The sequence below is a fragment of the Lissotriton helveticus genome, chromosome 6, assembly GCF_964261635.1.
Source record: "Lissotriton helveticus chromosome 6, aLisHel1.1, whole genome shotgun sequence".
NCBI classification, from domain to species: Eukaryota; Metazoa; Chordata; class Amphibia; order Caudata; family Salamandridae; genus Lissotriton; species Lissotriton helveticus.
Genome location: NC_136067.1, coordinates 686,609,224 through 686,624,402, shown reverse-complemented (window position 1 = coordinate 686,624,402; position 15,179 = coordinate 686,609,224). Strand labels below are relative to the sequence as shown.

The 15,179-nt window shown below is 43.0% G+C and overlaps 1 protein-coding gene across 2 annotated transcripts in view; it reads right to left on the bottom strand.

Annotated features, from left to right (window-relative positions):
• CYB5R4 (cytochrome b5 reductase 4) overlaps positions 1–15,179 on the bottom strand; it is a 1,195,924-nt gene that overhangs the window by 148,933 nt on the left and 1,031,812 nt on the right. For both annotated transcript variants that reach the window (XM_078648153.1, XM_078648152.1), the window contains one exon: positions 3,646–3,732. In XM_078648153.1, the coding sequence (XP_078504279.1) occupies positions 3,646–3,732 (87 nt within the window). The remainder of the gene's footprint in view (positions 1–3,645; positions 3,733–15,179) is intronic.

Here is a 15,179-nt window from a genome sequence, read left to right as displayed (position 1 = left end):
TCACCCGTTCTAAATGGTAAGAAAGTACCCATCCTTCTCTTTGCTGACGATTCACTACTCATCTCCAAACCCCCATGGGGCTCCAGATCTTAATTGACAAATTCATGGGTTTCTTTAAATCCAGAGGCCTTGAGCTGAATGTAACAGAATCGAAATGTATGGTGTTTGGGACCGGAGGAGTAAACAATTGCATAGTTAGAGCAGGTGCTGAACTACCGGAAAGAGCTCGCACTTTTTGATAATCTTCAGCTGAAACTATCTGACAAATTCAATAGGGTACCCCAACTTAGTAAAAGTGTGCTGTTGGTCCAGCACAGAGGTAATGCTACTTTCCGCCTTCACCGATAAACGCGCTCACACTCAGTTTCCCCTGCACTTGTATTTACAGCGCCAAAGCTCAAAGTGCCGCGTTTTTTGACGCTGAGGTATTAGGATGTGAGGAATACATCAACTAGCTATTGCGGAAAATAATTTTGTAAGATCGCTTGTCCTTGTCCCTGCCAGTACCCCCCTTATTCCACTCTTTTTTGATCTTGGTATTAAAAGAATCTTGGATCTGGTAGCTTTAAAGCCTTTAGTGTATTGGGCACCCCTTTGGTGCACTTGGCAGTAAGTGAATACAGGGATTCCCTTAGAGAAGGGAATGGAGAGTACTACACTTGACTTTCCTGGCCAAATGGAATATGATCACAACCCACTGCAGCTTGCATGGATAGGGATTTGCCCAGAGTGGCCTCCTTGATGTCTCCAATTGGAGGCCTTATTTGATGCTTCCTTTAAATCTACAATGGGAGATTGTTATAAATGGGGGTCTCTAGTTGGCAACGGTTTGCACCTTTGTCCAGGTAGGGACCCTTCTTCCTAGTTAGGGTAAGGGGAATACACTTCTAAAATAACCCCTGCTCACCTCCTTGGTAGCTTGGCACAAGGCTTACCTCAGAGGCAGTGTGTAAAGCATTTGTGCACACATACAGTAATACGGTGAAAACACTACAAATGGACACCACACCAGTTTAGAAAAATGAGTAATCTTTATCTAAACCAAACAAGACCAAAATGACAAAAATCCACAATACAGTAATCAAAATATGACGTTTGAATGATAGAAACAATTCTTTCCATAGTAAACTATAGTTGTCACACTTTAAACACAAAGTACCTTAAATGCATTAAAATTGTAAACAAAAACAGCCGTAGGGAATGTGATGCGTGGGTTCCTTACACCTAGGGAAGGTGATGCGTTGGTTCCTTACTCTAGGGGAGGTGATGCTTTGATTCCTTACTGAAGGGGAGGTGATGCGTCTGTTTCTTACTGTGCGAGGAGGTGAGGAGTCAGTTTCCTACTGCGGCCCTGGTATTCTTGTAGACTTGGCGCCCCGGTGTGAGGTGCGAGGAACGGGGATGAGTCGGTTCTCGATGCGGCTGTGGCAACAGCGCTGCATTGGTCTCTCGAGCTGTGGTCCCATGATGCATTGGTTCTTGCAGCTGCATAGTAGGGCCTGCGTCAGAATTATTGCGGTGATCTCGGACTTATGAGATCAGTGCACGGGATTTGGCGTGCAGCGATTTCTCCAGCAGCAGGCAGGCAGCGCGTTGGTTTCTTCAGCTATGTGTCGGAAACAGGAGTGGATGCATCGCACTTCTTGAAATTGCATCGGTTTTCCAGATCCCAACTACAGCAACAACCTCCAGAGGCCCAACTAAGCAACAGGCACCGCTTGGTAGGTCAGAACTCCCAGTAAGGCAGTTCAGGGGAGCTGGTGGTGAAGTCTTTGTATCCCTGAGACTTCAAGACAGGAGGCAAACTCTACTTCAAGCCCTTGGAGATCTTTCTCAAGCTGGAGACACAGCAAACAGAGAGTCATGATCTACTCCTTGGCAGAAACAGCCACTGCACGCCAACCCCAGACAGCACACAGCAAAGGGGCAGTACTTCTCCTTCAGTTTTCCCAGCTCTTCTCCTTTGCAGAGGTTCCTTTGAATTTCAGAAGTAATCTAAAAATCTGGGGTCTGGGCCCCAACATTTATAGTCCATTTCCCTCTGGTCTCTGGTGTCAGATAGGTTCTGTGCTCAGTCCATACCAGTTCTGTCCTCCCTGTTGTAGCTTCCCAGCAGGAGGTGGAGACAGCATTGTTTAAGGCAGACCAGGCCTATTCAGATGAAAGGAAATCTCCTCCCCCTATTCGAAATGCAGCCCAGTTCTATTCAGCCCAGCCCTGACTCATCCAGGAAAGGCAGGACACACCTCAACACCCGCCACCCCCCCCCCCCCCCCCCCCCATGGCTGTGTACAGTTAATGGAGATCCCCAGCACCTTTCATTCCAAAGCTAGACAGTCAATCATCCACAAACCAGTAGAGGCACATAAGGATGGCTAAACTACTTACTTTCTAGAAGTGGTATTTTCAAACACAGAATGTAAAAATCATCCTTACTAAAAAAATGCATCTTTATATTCTGAATTCAGACATACTAAACTTCAATTTCCCATCTTGTCCCAGTGGGAAGTTATAGTTATAAGATGTTATAAACAAACTTCCATTCTATACTATGGGACAGACAGCCTTTCAATAGTGAAGAAGGAAATTCACTGTAGTTCACTATCAAACAATGTTACACACATCAAGACATGTCCTTCCTTTCCACACGGGTACCTTGGGCTTACCTTAGGGGTGACTCAGATGTAAGAAAAGGTAAGGTTAGGGCCTGGCACGTAAGTGAGGGCTTTTTAAAGAATCACATTTGATTCTTCATCCTTGCTCTTCTCTTAAGAAAGCACACTCTTTTGTTGTTTGACCACAGTACTTGCCAGATTGACATGGCAGTAGAAAATGTGTGCAGACACTGCAATGGCAGGTCTGAGAACCTTTGGAAAGGCTGCTTGTGTGGGTGGCACAATCAGTGCTGCAGGCCCACTAGCAGCATTTGATTTATAGGCTCTGGGCACACACAGTGCACTGTACTAGGGTTTTAGCAGTAAATCAAATAAGTAAATCATGGAAATGCCAATCCATAATCACAATTTATAGGGGGAACATATGCACTTTTACTGATCAGCAGTGGTAAAGTGCCAAGAGTCATAAAACCAACACAAATAGGGTCTAAAAGAGGAGGCTCAAAAGCAAAACAGTCTGGGAATAAACCAGCAGAAAAGCCAGGTCTAACTGAGATCAAATAGATCACCCCCTCAGTGAAAATGAGGAAACAGCAGGCGATACAGTAATTGAGTGGGAAGCATTGGGGAAAACCATGTGACTATTAAGTAAGGGAGGAACAGCAACACCAAACCTAGAAGTGCATTAATTGTCAGTACAATTGCTTTGGCTACTGCAATGGCTAGGCTGAGAATTGGGCCAAGAAGGACTGGAGGTACAGGTCTGTTTAGGCATGTATTCTACTTCTGGAGACATATAGAGGACCTGAATTCAACAGCCGTGCATCCTAGGGCTCTTTCATGGTACAGTATTACTGAGAGAGGTATATGTACAGACACTGATGCCTAAATTGAGATGACAGGAAATAGGCACATGAGAAACTCAAAAGACCTCATGGTCTCTTTCTGCCTTCACTTTCAATGTGTTTAGAGAAAGGAACAAAATAAATTAACCACAAATGAAAAAGTAATTCGCTAAAATGTTGGGTACCTTGTATCTTGAATCGTCAACTGCTCAAGTTCACTTCTCCAGAGAATATCTTCTTCCTTTTTGTTGAAAAACATCAATTTGACTTTCCTGAAAATATATCAAGGTGCACTATTAAAGTAGTCCATAATGTAAAAGCACTAAGAATGAGAACATAAGTTAATAAAGGAAATGTCAAAAGCACTGCATTGACATACTTGAAGAAAACATGCAACTACTGAATATTGTATCCCAGAACAGGGAGGTGATGGGTACTTCGTAACCAAATAGTATAGGTCTTCATGCCTTGTGGTGTATTGATTTTGGCATTCATAATATCCCTCTTCTAACAATTTGACCCCCTGAAAAAAGACTGAAATAATATTGAAAGTGCTTACCAAATTATTATTTGTAATGTAACAGGCAACTACCATTAGAGCAGCATGCAAACATAATCATGGTTTTGCTGCAAACATTTAATTATTATATGCCCTTGTCGTCTCAACACATATTTCACACTTGTCAAAAAAAAATCAATTGATATTTTAAATAAGATAAAAAGGTTTTATGAAGAAAACAAGAGCGTATTTGATTAAAAAGCTTCGTGCGGGTGTTTAGACAGTAGTTAGAGATGTACTGTATATGTTGAAATAGCTGAATCCGTGCAGAAGGAAGGCAATAGTTTGTATAGTCATAGTACTATGGCCTAGCATTATCTTCTGCTAAGAGTTAAACCCTGTTCTTTTTTGTACTTCGATAAAAAGGGGGCACAATTGGAGGACCCAGTGTAACATACACAAAACTTCCTCCTCCTCTCCCACTGTTCAAGTTCTTTCCCTTCACTATGGGCCAGAAGCACTCAGCACTGGTGGCAATTTGTGACCAGTGTGGTATTTTGTGAACCAATCTATGTCTTAATAGTTTGCAAAATACTGAATCATAGCAGGGGGCAATTCCACCTACCTCATGAATATTAACCAACTAGGGCACAAATTGCGGCCCAGTATGATTCACAGCCATCAAAGGTATTGTTGCTTTTTGGGGTCAGCAGTACACCATGTCTGTGATTGCTTTTAAAAAAAGCAATCATTTTTTTTTTAATGAGGCCGTTTTAATATAGAAAAGTAGGAGGTGTTTATAAAAAAAAAATAACTAACGTTTTTTAGGAGTAGGCAGTGGTCTGTTTACCACAGCCTATTCCTAAACAATGGTTTTGTCAAGAGTAACAAAGGGGAAAGGGTCTTGTGGGGAGCCCTTACCGTTTGGGATTGGATTACCTCTACATTTCAGTACCTGATTTCCGTCTCAAAAAATGACTACATCCCTTTCAGAATTGGTATTTGGAGGGACGCCTAAACATGTCTCTTCCAAACACCAATTCGGTATGTAGTCGCGATCACAAATTACGATTCTGTAACTTGTTAGCAAACTGCAATTTGTGCTTGTTACATGCCGAAACACCCTTCTGCTGTTTCAAGCGGCCTGATTTTGCAAATCAGACCATTTGAGACTGCAAAAAGCCTTAATACATCTGGTCCAATATTCAGTTTTTTGTCCTACACTCAACTAATTTGTTCCTGTAGAAATTGTGCCATCCCACTGATATCTGATAAGACTCTGTTCTTTTTTAACTGTAATCAAGACATTTGTTTCTTCTCAATAGTGCTACAGTAGAACTGTCAGAAATAATATTGAAAATAAAGGATTTGAGCGACTGAAAATCGAGGTTTTGGACGTGTAACCCCGGCCCTGCCCCCCACACACACATAATCAGGAGGTTTCAGACTAACACAATGCACATCATTTTTACCACAGTGAGGTTTCATTCTTGCTTTGATCAGAACTCTGTCAGTCACTGACTGCATTTAGGTTACCACTCATATAAGACCAGGTCGTGAGCTTGAATTAAGTGCATGCAGGCAACTAGAGCTTCTTTTCCCTACATAAATATGTGTTGTTTATTTAGCCTCGCCTAAAGTAAATCGCTCAACTGTATTTATTGCTCTCACAACTTTCATGTTTTGCAATTAATGTCAAAATGACACCTTTGCTGTAACAACTTTTTTTCCTCTTCGAAGTATTAGTGGTACCTGCAAAACTGGCCTAGAAACAAACGATACTATCCAAAAATAATTAGCAAGAACTGAAAATATTGCAGAATACGACAGGGGTGTTTGCAAGGACGTAACACTGCCCCCTGCAGTGTAGTGAGGCTCCCAGCCCTCAAGGGGGCCACTGACTCATCAAGGGAGCCGGATCTAGTCCAAGGGCAATGAAAATCTGGATCGTATGACAGTCTTGGGGCCCCTCGATCATATTCTGCGGGTGGGGTGGTGGTGGGGGCTTCAGTTTGCATTCTGCCACTGATCCATAACAACATTGTCGTGCAAAGCAACCTTTCAGTTAAATCCTTTCCACTGGCAAAAGGCTGAGAGCATGGTGGCTGTGCATACACTGAGGCTTTTTAGACTTCAATCACTTCCACTCTGCTTTCTGAGTATGTGACGATGAAAGGGACTCACTGTTACAAAAATGTCCGAAATTTGTTCTCATAGTTTTCCTTATACATTAAAAGCACATTTCCCATGTTTGCAACTCTCACAGAGTTCTAGTTGTAGTTGAGGAGAAGAATGGTAATCATAGATGTGCTCAAGTGTTCCTGCATCAAGTTTATTAAGGTGTTGTGTAGCATTTTAGAATCCAAGCGAAATTACCGATGTATGCCCTTATATAGGTACAATTCAACTTGCCCTTATATAGGCATAGAAATCATAACCATATTTAGACATAGCCCATGCAGTCCAAATACAGGAATGGATACTTCCACTAGTTCCAAAAAGCCACAAACATCCCCTTTCTTGAATATTGATTTGTCCTAAAAATCATGGCATTTTCAAAGAACAACCATTCCCTTGGGGTTCTTTGATGACGTTATTATGTCTAACTTTACGTCAAACCAGGCACCTTCAAGGTATAAATATGCCTACACTTGCCCTAGCAAACACACAGTGGTTCAGGAGCAGTTCAACTATCTACTTGCCCGACGCAGCTCGCTACAGCAAGTGCTGAATGAAGCCGACCATCCAGCTGACGCACTGACAGAGAGGCTGCATTTCTCTCGCTGAGAATCCAGCTCCAGTGTTTCAAAGCTCCCCTTGCGGGGTGTTGGGAATGCGAATTGGGAATTCGAAAAACTACAATACACAGGTGTGTCTGATTTTGCATGTTTAATTATGAACCCAAATATGCTGTTGCACATTAACTTCCTTTTGTTTCACAAGGGGAAATTATTTATTCCTGAAGAAATTGCTTCTCCCGCATCCCCATCAATTAAAGTGGTGCTCCCTCTCCTTTCTCAACCTGGAAATGCATTTCTGTCTATCTCTGACTGGAGTGTTTCTGTGTGCAGTTCCAGAGTAGCACATTACCTGCAAGTCATAGATGAATACCCGCAGAACACCATCAAAACACTCACAAGCCATCTTGGGAGCCTTTATTTGAAAATAGCAACATTTTTGTAATGTCAACTTCCGTTTTCAAGGCTGCCCTTCCTGATTCTAAGAGTATACTAGTAAAATAATTTTTGGGGGGCTTGTCTTTGATGCAGCTTTGGCCACCTCACCAGACTGGTATTCCCAAACATATCATGCATAGTATACAAACATAAACAATCTTATGATATGTGGACTTCCTCAATTGGGTTGTTGAGTTGCCACTCACATTTTAATTTCACCCACCACACCATACCACAGCATTTGTAGTATGGCAGTTGGTCAGCCCACTTTCCCATCGTCTCCCTTCACTTGTGACTGCACAAAGGCACTGCACAATTTTCACATTCGCCTAAAAGTAGTTCCATTCTCTTCAGTGACAAAGCTGCTTCAAAGTGTAATTTTGCATTTAAGTAACCACTATTTATTTTGCATGCACCTCAGTTGTAATTATAATTGTATTTATATAACACTTACTACCCATGACGAGGTGCTGGATTGCTTTTTGGCTAGTAGCACATTACTCCGGAACCCAAAGGCGGATTAGCAGGGTGACATATACATTGTTACTGGGAGTGTTGGGAGTGGTAGACATGTGAGTCTGTTAGCTGGATGATAGAATAAAGGATGGATAGAGGAGGGTAGAGTTTAGAAATCATTATTTGGGAGATCATAGAAGTAAAATTGATTTAGGATAAAGGATGGATAGAAAAGGGAATAGTTTGGAAAGAGGTGTTTGGGAGTTCATTGTAGTAAAAGAGGTTTGGAATGAGTCAGAGAGTGCAATATATTCATTTCTATCACTTTGCACTGTACGCATTTGCACTTTAATGTTTGGCTCGACCGAAATAAAGTTTGACTTGACTTGAGTCAGAGAGTGGACGTAGGGAATATTTTGGAAGAGAAATAGGATGAGTCAGTGATTTGATAAGGTTCAAAGAGATTATTATTTCTTTTTTACTCTGTAGTGGGAGTAAAATATATAAATATGTAGATACATGACCACACATAAGACTTATACATGCATAGAGATTTCATCATGATGCGCATATGGAAAAATAAGGAGATATAAGATTGTACAGGATAAAGTCCCATATGTTAATGCACTGATAAATATTTACAAGTTCACCCTTATCATTTTTGCTGTAAATTATGGCTTTTCTTTTAATATTCTTGCCATTCAATATTTCAATAGTGAAGCTCTTATAGATATAATTGCTTAATCATATTTGCTCTTTGTGATAGATGTGATATTACAGGAAAGTAAATCATTGAGCATACACTCATCATCTTAAATGTTAATGATGTATTGATCTGCTTATAAATGGATATAATACATTTTTTGCTTTAATTATATTTACACAATGTGACAGATGTGTTATATATATATATGAATACAGAGAGAGAGATACGTACCCATTATATGTTTCTGTTTTTTCCCATTAATTAATCAGTATTATTTGTTTTTATCATTTATTTCTAGAATGTATAAATTATTTTTTAAGTAATAAGTATACTGAATAGTTATCAATTTCACACACTTTCTGTATAATCATATAGATATATGTGATTATAATGAATAGAAGTTCATAAGCATGTAGTCAAAAACAAGGATTTATGTAATGACCTAGTTACTTCGTAAGCATAAATGTAAGGAGCCTATATATTTTAACTATAAGTAATATATACATTTGTTAAGCATAAATATAAGAGAGTATATATACATTGTTACTAATATGAATTATATGTCAAAAAAACAATAAATTTCGATTTATAGAAAAAAGTAAGAAAATGAAGAAAAAAGAGAGAAAGAAGGAATTAAAGGCAGGGAGACACAGAATAAAAACTGTCAACAAGGAATTAAAAAGTTATCACAAATTTATTATAAATAGTGCGCTCAGAAGAATAAGGGCTGGTTTATACAACAATACATAACATACAAACACAACCAAACATGTGGCAAACAATAAATATGTTCCAAAGAAAGGTACACCATATACAAAACTCATGTGTCCACTACAATTTATGAGCCACAGATACGTCGACGGCGTTTCAATCGCTGTTAAAAGTTGCGGTCATCATCAGGACAGGAATAATTCATAGAGCGACAAAGTTATTTAAAATCCAGGCCAAAGCTATCACGTTCTAATCACGTATGCTTACAGAAACTCCAAGGTTGATATATTAAAAAATGATTGCACATCCCAAAAGAATGTTTTGGGGGGATTATAACTTGAATACTCCGTATAAAATATGTCAGGAGAAAAAGGAATTCAGTCCTCCTTCGGGGGCTTTTCAATCAGGAGCCCGTCTTAACGACCAGCGGCAGGTCTGAAAAATCCTGCGGCGTGGTTACTTCAATGGAAAGATATCAACCTTGGAGTTTCTGTAAGTATGTTATGTATTGTTGTATAAACCAGCCCTTATTCTTCTGAGCGCACTATTTATAATACATTTGTGATAACTTTTTTAATTCCTTGTTGACAGTTTTTATTCTGTCTCCCTGCCTTTTATTCCTTCTTTCTCTCTTTTTTCTTCATTTTCTTACTTTTTTCTATAAATCGAAATTTATTGTTTTTTTGACATTGTGATTTATTATTTATCTCCTGAACTGTTGTTCGGAATACCTATTTACTGCCCCTGGTTCAGGTTGGTGGGTTGCCTCTGTGGTTGTGAATAATATGCAATATGAGCATTTGTACAAAGAGATGATCTATCTCAATATATGCATATAATCAAAGTATACAAGTTTACAAACACATGTATATGCATCATTGGTGTCTTGTGCATACTATTGCTGTACATTTGTAGTTTGTAGAAGTTGGTCATGTAAAAGAGCCAGCACTTCAGCAGCGGTGCGTCCATTGGGGCGTAGGGGCGTAGCCCCACTAGCCTGGTGGACGCACCTGCTGACAACGAGCTTTCCGTCCTAATATCAAGAAATATAAAAGCTTTCAGCGGGGGTTCCGGCCGGGACACACCCGCTGAAATAGGGAGTGCGTAGGGGGTGGGGCCGGGTTGGCTGGCATTTAAACTCCTGTTTAAACTCAGGGCTGTAGAAACGGGAGTTGCGCATTACGGGCAGAAACTTACCCGAGCATGCGCGTCAGCGTCATGTAGACGCTGAGACAGACAGAAGGGGCCAGGGGGGCGCGCGTTTAGCCAGCCCCGTCGTTTGGAAGGCGAGAGGGCGAGTGCTGTGTGGGCCCCCCTAGCCAATCCTGGAGCTGTATAAGCGCCAGGATTGGCTGGTGAACAGCGCCAAGGACAGGCAATCCATCATTGGATGCCGCGTGGGTGGCTCAGGCAGGCCGCTCAGCATTGACTGTATGCTGGCCAATCACTGTGACTTCGCATATGAAGCCATTCAGTGATTGGCCATGCGCACGTTAGAAGTAAGTTGTTCTGGAATCATCCCGACCCTCTCTCTGCTCTGTGACTGTCTGTGAGACGCCGTCTAAAGAAGAAGGAAGAGATCGTCGATTTCATTAGGTACGCCGGTGAATTTGTGCATTTAATTTAAATTTACTCATTTACTGTAAATGTCACTTGAGTTTTATTTGAGAGCTGTTGTCATGTCACGTCATGGTGCCGGGACTCGGCCCTAGTGCCTCTGTAGTCTCTTCTCCGGCTGCCTCCGTATCTGTTTATAGAGTTTCTGTATCACGTTATCTCCCAGGCGTCATGTCATTTAGAGCTGGGGGTGAGTGGCGGGCTACACGAATTTCTACTTAAGTGAGCGTAGGGGCTTCGACAGCAGTCCTAACGTTTTTCGCTATAGCAAACCTCACACTGCATTCTGGAACTTGTAGTTTTTGCTCAAGTCTTAACGCTGCAGGCATGGGCTCAAATCTGCCGCAAGGCTTGCCAAGTGTTGCTGGGTAAAAGGCAAGCCCAGAAGGCCTACTTTACCGCCCGTGGCAACTGGCAACTGGCAACTGTGGGCAGGCTCTGCCCCCATCGCTCCCGCACTTCTCTGCTCCACCGACCATTATGCTGAAGTGTGGATTGAGAAGGAATGTCAGACAGCGGCGTGGTTTGGGTCAGCAGATTCTGAAAAGCCACGTATTCTGCATGGCTTTTGATGCAGGCAGCGGGACACATGAATCACAGGGCACACACTGGCGCGTGCGTGTGAGAGCCGGTGCAGCAGTGTCGGGCGGGCACATGTGTCCAGGTGTTTATAGTGTGCTGAGGAAGGAAGCGCGTGGTCTTCTGTGCTATTGAAGGTAAAGACACATAGCCCTTGTCTTTGAGAACACTCCAACTTTTTATAATTGCCCTGGAGGCGTCACTATGTCACATAGCCTCGCACCGACCCGGGTGAGCCGGTTCCCATAGTGCAAGAGATGGTGAACGTGGCTGCTCTATTTTGATGAGACTGTGTGGTAGTTTGGTCGGTAGCGCACTGACTGCTGAGGGACTGGTGGTGGCCAGGTGGTTTCCGACAGCAATGGCGTAGTAATGAATATTAATGACTTAGGTGGAGCAAAAATTGCAGCAGCTCCTAAGGGCAGTCACTTGAAGATAGTAAGGCAGCACAGTGTGTTAGTGTATCTGCTGCATACGTACGTTTATGTACGAGGGTGTTATTTATCACCACTGATACATAAGGATACCACGGGGTATGGGTGCGATAAATAACACCTATCACGAGTTCATGGGGACTAACATGGATTTTGGTTTTTAACGCACCAAACGCCACATGATATGGTAAATACCATATGTTTTTCCCTGTTAAATTTTGGCAGGTTTCACTAATTATTGGATGTGTAAATGCCTTCAAGCTCGCAATTCCAACCCGTGCGTAAACACAGTCTCTTACTGACATCGAATCATCTGGCAACCTTGGCATAGTTTGTGGCTTTCGTGATTAAGTCCCAGTAGGAATGACTCTGCATTTCATCTTTCTGAGAATGATGAATTGAGTGCAGCTGAGCTGAATAGTAACATCATCTATTAATTAACAGTGGTAGTCCCACAACAGTAACGTGGTGATACATAAAATACTGTATTAATTTAGTTCAAGTCTAAAAGCTGTTCTATACAACTTCTCTTTAGAGCACAGAAAAGATGACGCAGCTGCGACCAAGAATGTTCCTCCGGATCACTGGTAAATGCAATGTTGGTTTTAGTTCATCATACCACTCTGTCAAAGTGAGCGGGGGCTGATTGGAACTCAGTGCCCCTGCTTTTTACAGCCATTAACCAAAGTTCTCGAGTTTCCCAGGTCTTTGTATGGTACGGTTGTCCTGCCATTTAAACCAACTTCCCTCCTAGCATTCTACAACTGTACTCTATACCACCCGTGCGCATAGCTGCCAAGGTTTCAGATTGCTGCGTTGTGTGACATTTTAATAATTTTAGAGTAATTATGAGTGACATTTCAATGACTATGAGTGATACTGTCTCGTGAGCAAAATGAAGCAATGAAGAGCAGGGAAACCATAATATCAGAAATTACACACATTTGAGGAACGAGAAACTGAGTTAACTGCTGCAAAACGTAAGAAATATACACAACTTCCATTGATCAGACTCTAGCTAAAATTACAGAAATTAGATAAAGCAGCTTGGAAGTGGTTGAAAATGTCATTATAATCAGCTGAGTGACTTATGGTCTCACTCAACAGCCACCAGTGACCTGAGCTGTAACGCAACTGAAAAACAAAGAGGAGACCTACTGTGTGAGTGACAGGGGCATAGGCAAACTCAGAATAAGTCTAGAATGGAGTGCATTTGCTAGTAGGTGTCTGGGTAGGGACCTGTTTGAGAGAAGCCACACTTCACACATAGAACTGGGTAAGCTCTCAGGTATGTTTGCACTCTCTGTTTTTATTATTTTAAATGGTTAAAGTTCTCTGCAGTTTAAAATGCCCTAATACATTGAAAGTAATCAATGGCATTTATTTGAACGTCGTGAATAAACACGGCACAGTTTATTCTATTTAATAAGAAGCTAGTGGGGTTTGCTGTGCCGTGCTAGCTGCTCTGACCCGGGCAGACTGAGTGTTTCTGAATAAGTGAAAGATCAGCCGTGGCCTGCATATGCGGCTTCTTATCTCTTTTCCTCTACTTGTGAGGAAGAGAGTGACGCGTTGAACAAACTTAAGGAGGCCCGATTAGGGGGTGGGTGGGGTTCTCCTTTACCAAGCAACAATAAAAAAAAAACTTTCCAGTCGCTTCAGAGACCCTCGGCCTCTCCCAAGGCTTCACCTAGGAGAGATAACAGAGATACGGTGGAAGAGCTGCGCATGGGGGTGGGGGCTCAGGCTGGAAGCATCTCAATTTAGCGCACACAGACAGGCTCTCTCTCCCCCAGTTAGTTGTACATGAGGCAATAGCAAAGTCTCACTAACCTCACAGAAGGGCCCTCCACCTCCAGTCTGTCCAGGCGGACCCGATGTCACGGACTTCTGGCTACAGTAAGATATTTCATGCTTCAAAGGGGGCGGTAATAACAATAGCTAGCACATGGTTCCCGAGCCGATGAAGCCGGTGGACGGTGCCGTAGTTAAAGGCTGCGCTACCCTCTAAAGATGATGACATGCTGCGCCGCCCGCAAATTATCCACTCCAGCCTCATCGAGCGCCCAAAATAAACTGCGCGCGCTTCCGCGCAGTGACGTCTCACCGTGATGACATCACCCTGCCAGTAACAACCGAGCCACGGCAGTTTATTCAACCAGGATACATAGCACTAAAGCTGCCTGCAGCCTTAGCTCAGCTGAACCCCAAGCCTGCTAGAACAGCGCTCATAAGCCACGGGCGGCGCGATGCCACAGACTCTGTTTTAAATCAGGCTTTACAGTCAGGCTTGATAGTGACAACCTCAAATACTGATAATGCACTTAGCTGATTTGCGTGACAATCCTTTCACATGCGGTAATGCGGTAATGTAACTTAAAATGCGTTAGTGTCACACCGGATGTGTGACACTTGGCAGGGCTGCGTGCGTAACATAAGCCAACGCGGTGCGGGGAATAGGGGGGAGGGGCGAACTCCAGGCCCGCCACCCTCAGCAAAAGGGATAGAGGGGGCCTCCGTGTACTTTGCAGGGGCATCGTCGAGCTTCGTTATGCCAGTGACAGCTCAGTGCGATACGAGTTAGCTGAGCAGATTCACTCTGTAACGTGTTATAACCAATCCTCTCTTGGCCGAACCCACCCTGTTGATGCCGGGTCCCCTACGGCTTTGCCACCACTTCGAGGGCTTGGCAGAGACTGGGAGAGAGCACAAGGCGACCCCTCTCCTGTAGGGTTCCTGGTGTCTCACAAGAGGGTCTTGCATAGCGAATCTCTTCAGAGTTCTAGGCCTGAATGGAGGAATCCTTCCGTCCCTTTGAGAACGACTGGGTCATTTGACACAACTGCCGCATCGTTCAGATTGACGTTTGGGGGTCCCCTCTTTATTCCAGGGCACACATGCTGCCCACATCAAACTGCTGATATATGGCGCGTCCTTTCATCTGTATAGGAAAGGGCTTTGCAGAGCTGCTAGCTGCTGCAAGGAAAGGAATGGGTCTCCAGGCTGATGTTCGAATGATGAAATACGGCAATAATAGGGGTACCGTGGGCCTCTCAGTACCTGTCCCTGGGCTTTGTCACTACTGCACCAGTTGCACTAATGGAAGCTAGGCCGGAACCCCCTCTCACTTCCATTCACCACTTCACCCGTTTCTTGACATTTAATTTTTATTGTTACAGTATGTGTTGGTCTCCGTTCTCCCCGACTCTCTTTTTCCACCGTGACACTCCCACTCTTTCATATCGGTCTCTATCGCTCTCTCCTCTGTCACATTATGCGATGTTTACTCTATCCCCCCCCCCTCAATGTCTCTTTAAATGTATTTGTCATTCTCTTTTTCGGCTCTGTGATATCCTTATTTATTTCAAAGGTTTTATCTTTGTTGGCACTAAATCACTAGCACTCTTTCCTCTTTATCTGAACCCCTCAGCTCTCTTTTCTGGCACTGGTGTATGTTCCTCTCACCAAAGGGATGGCAGGGCCGGCTCTAGCTCAGACTTGTGGTGGGGAGGGGCGGGGTTCACTCTATTTGCAAGTCTAT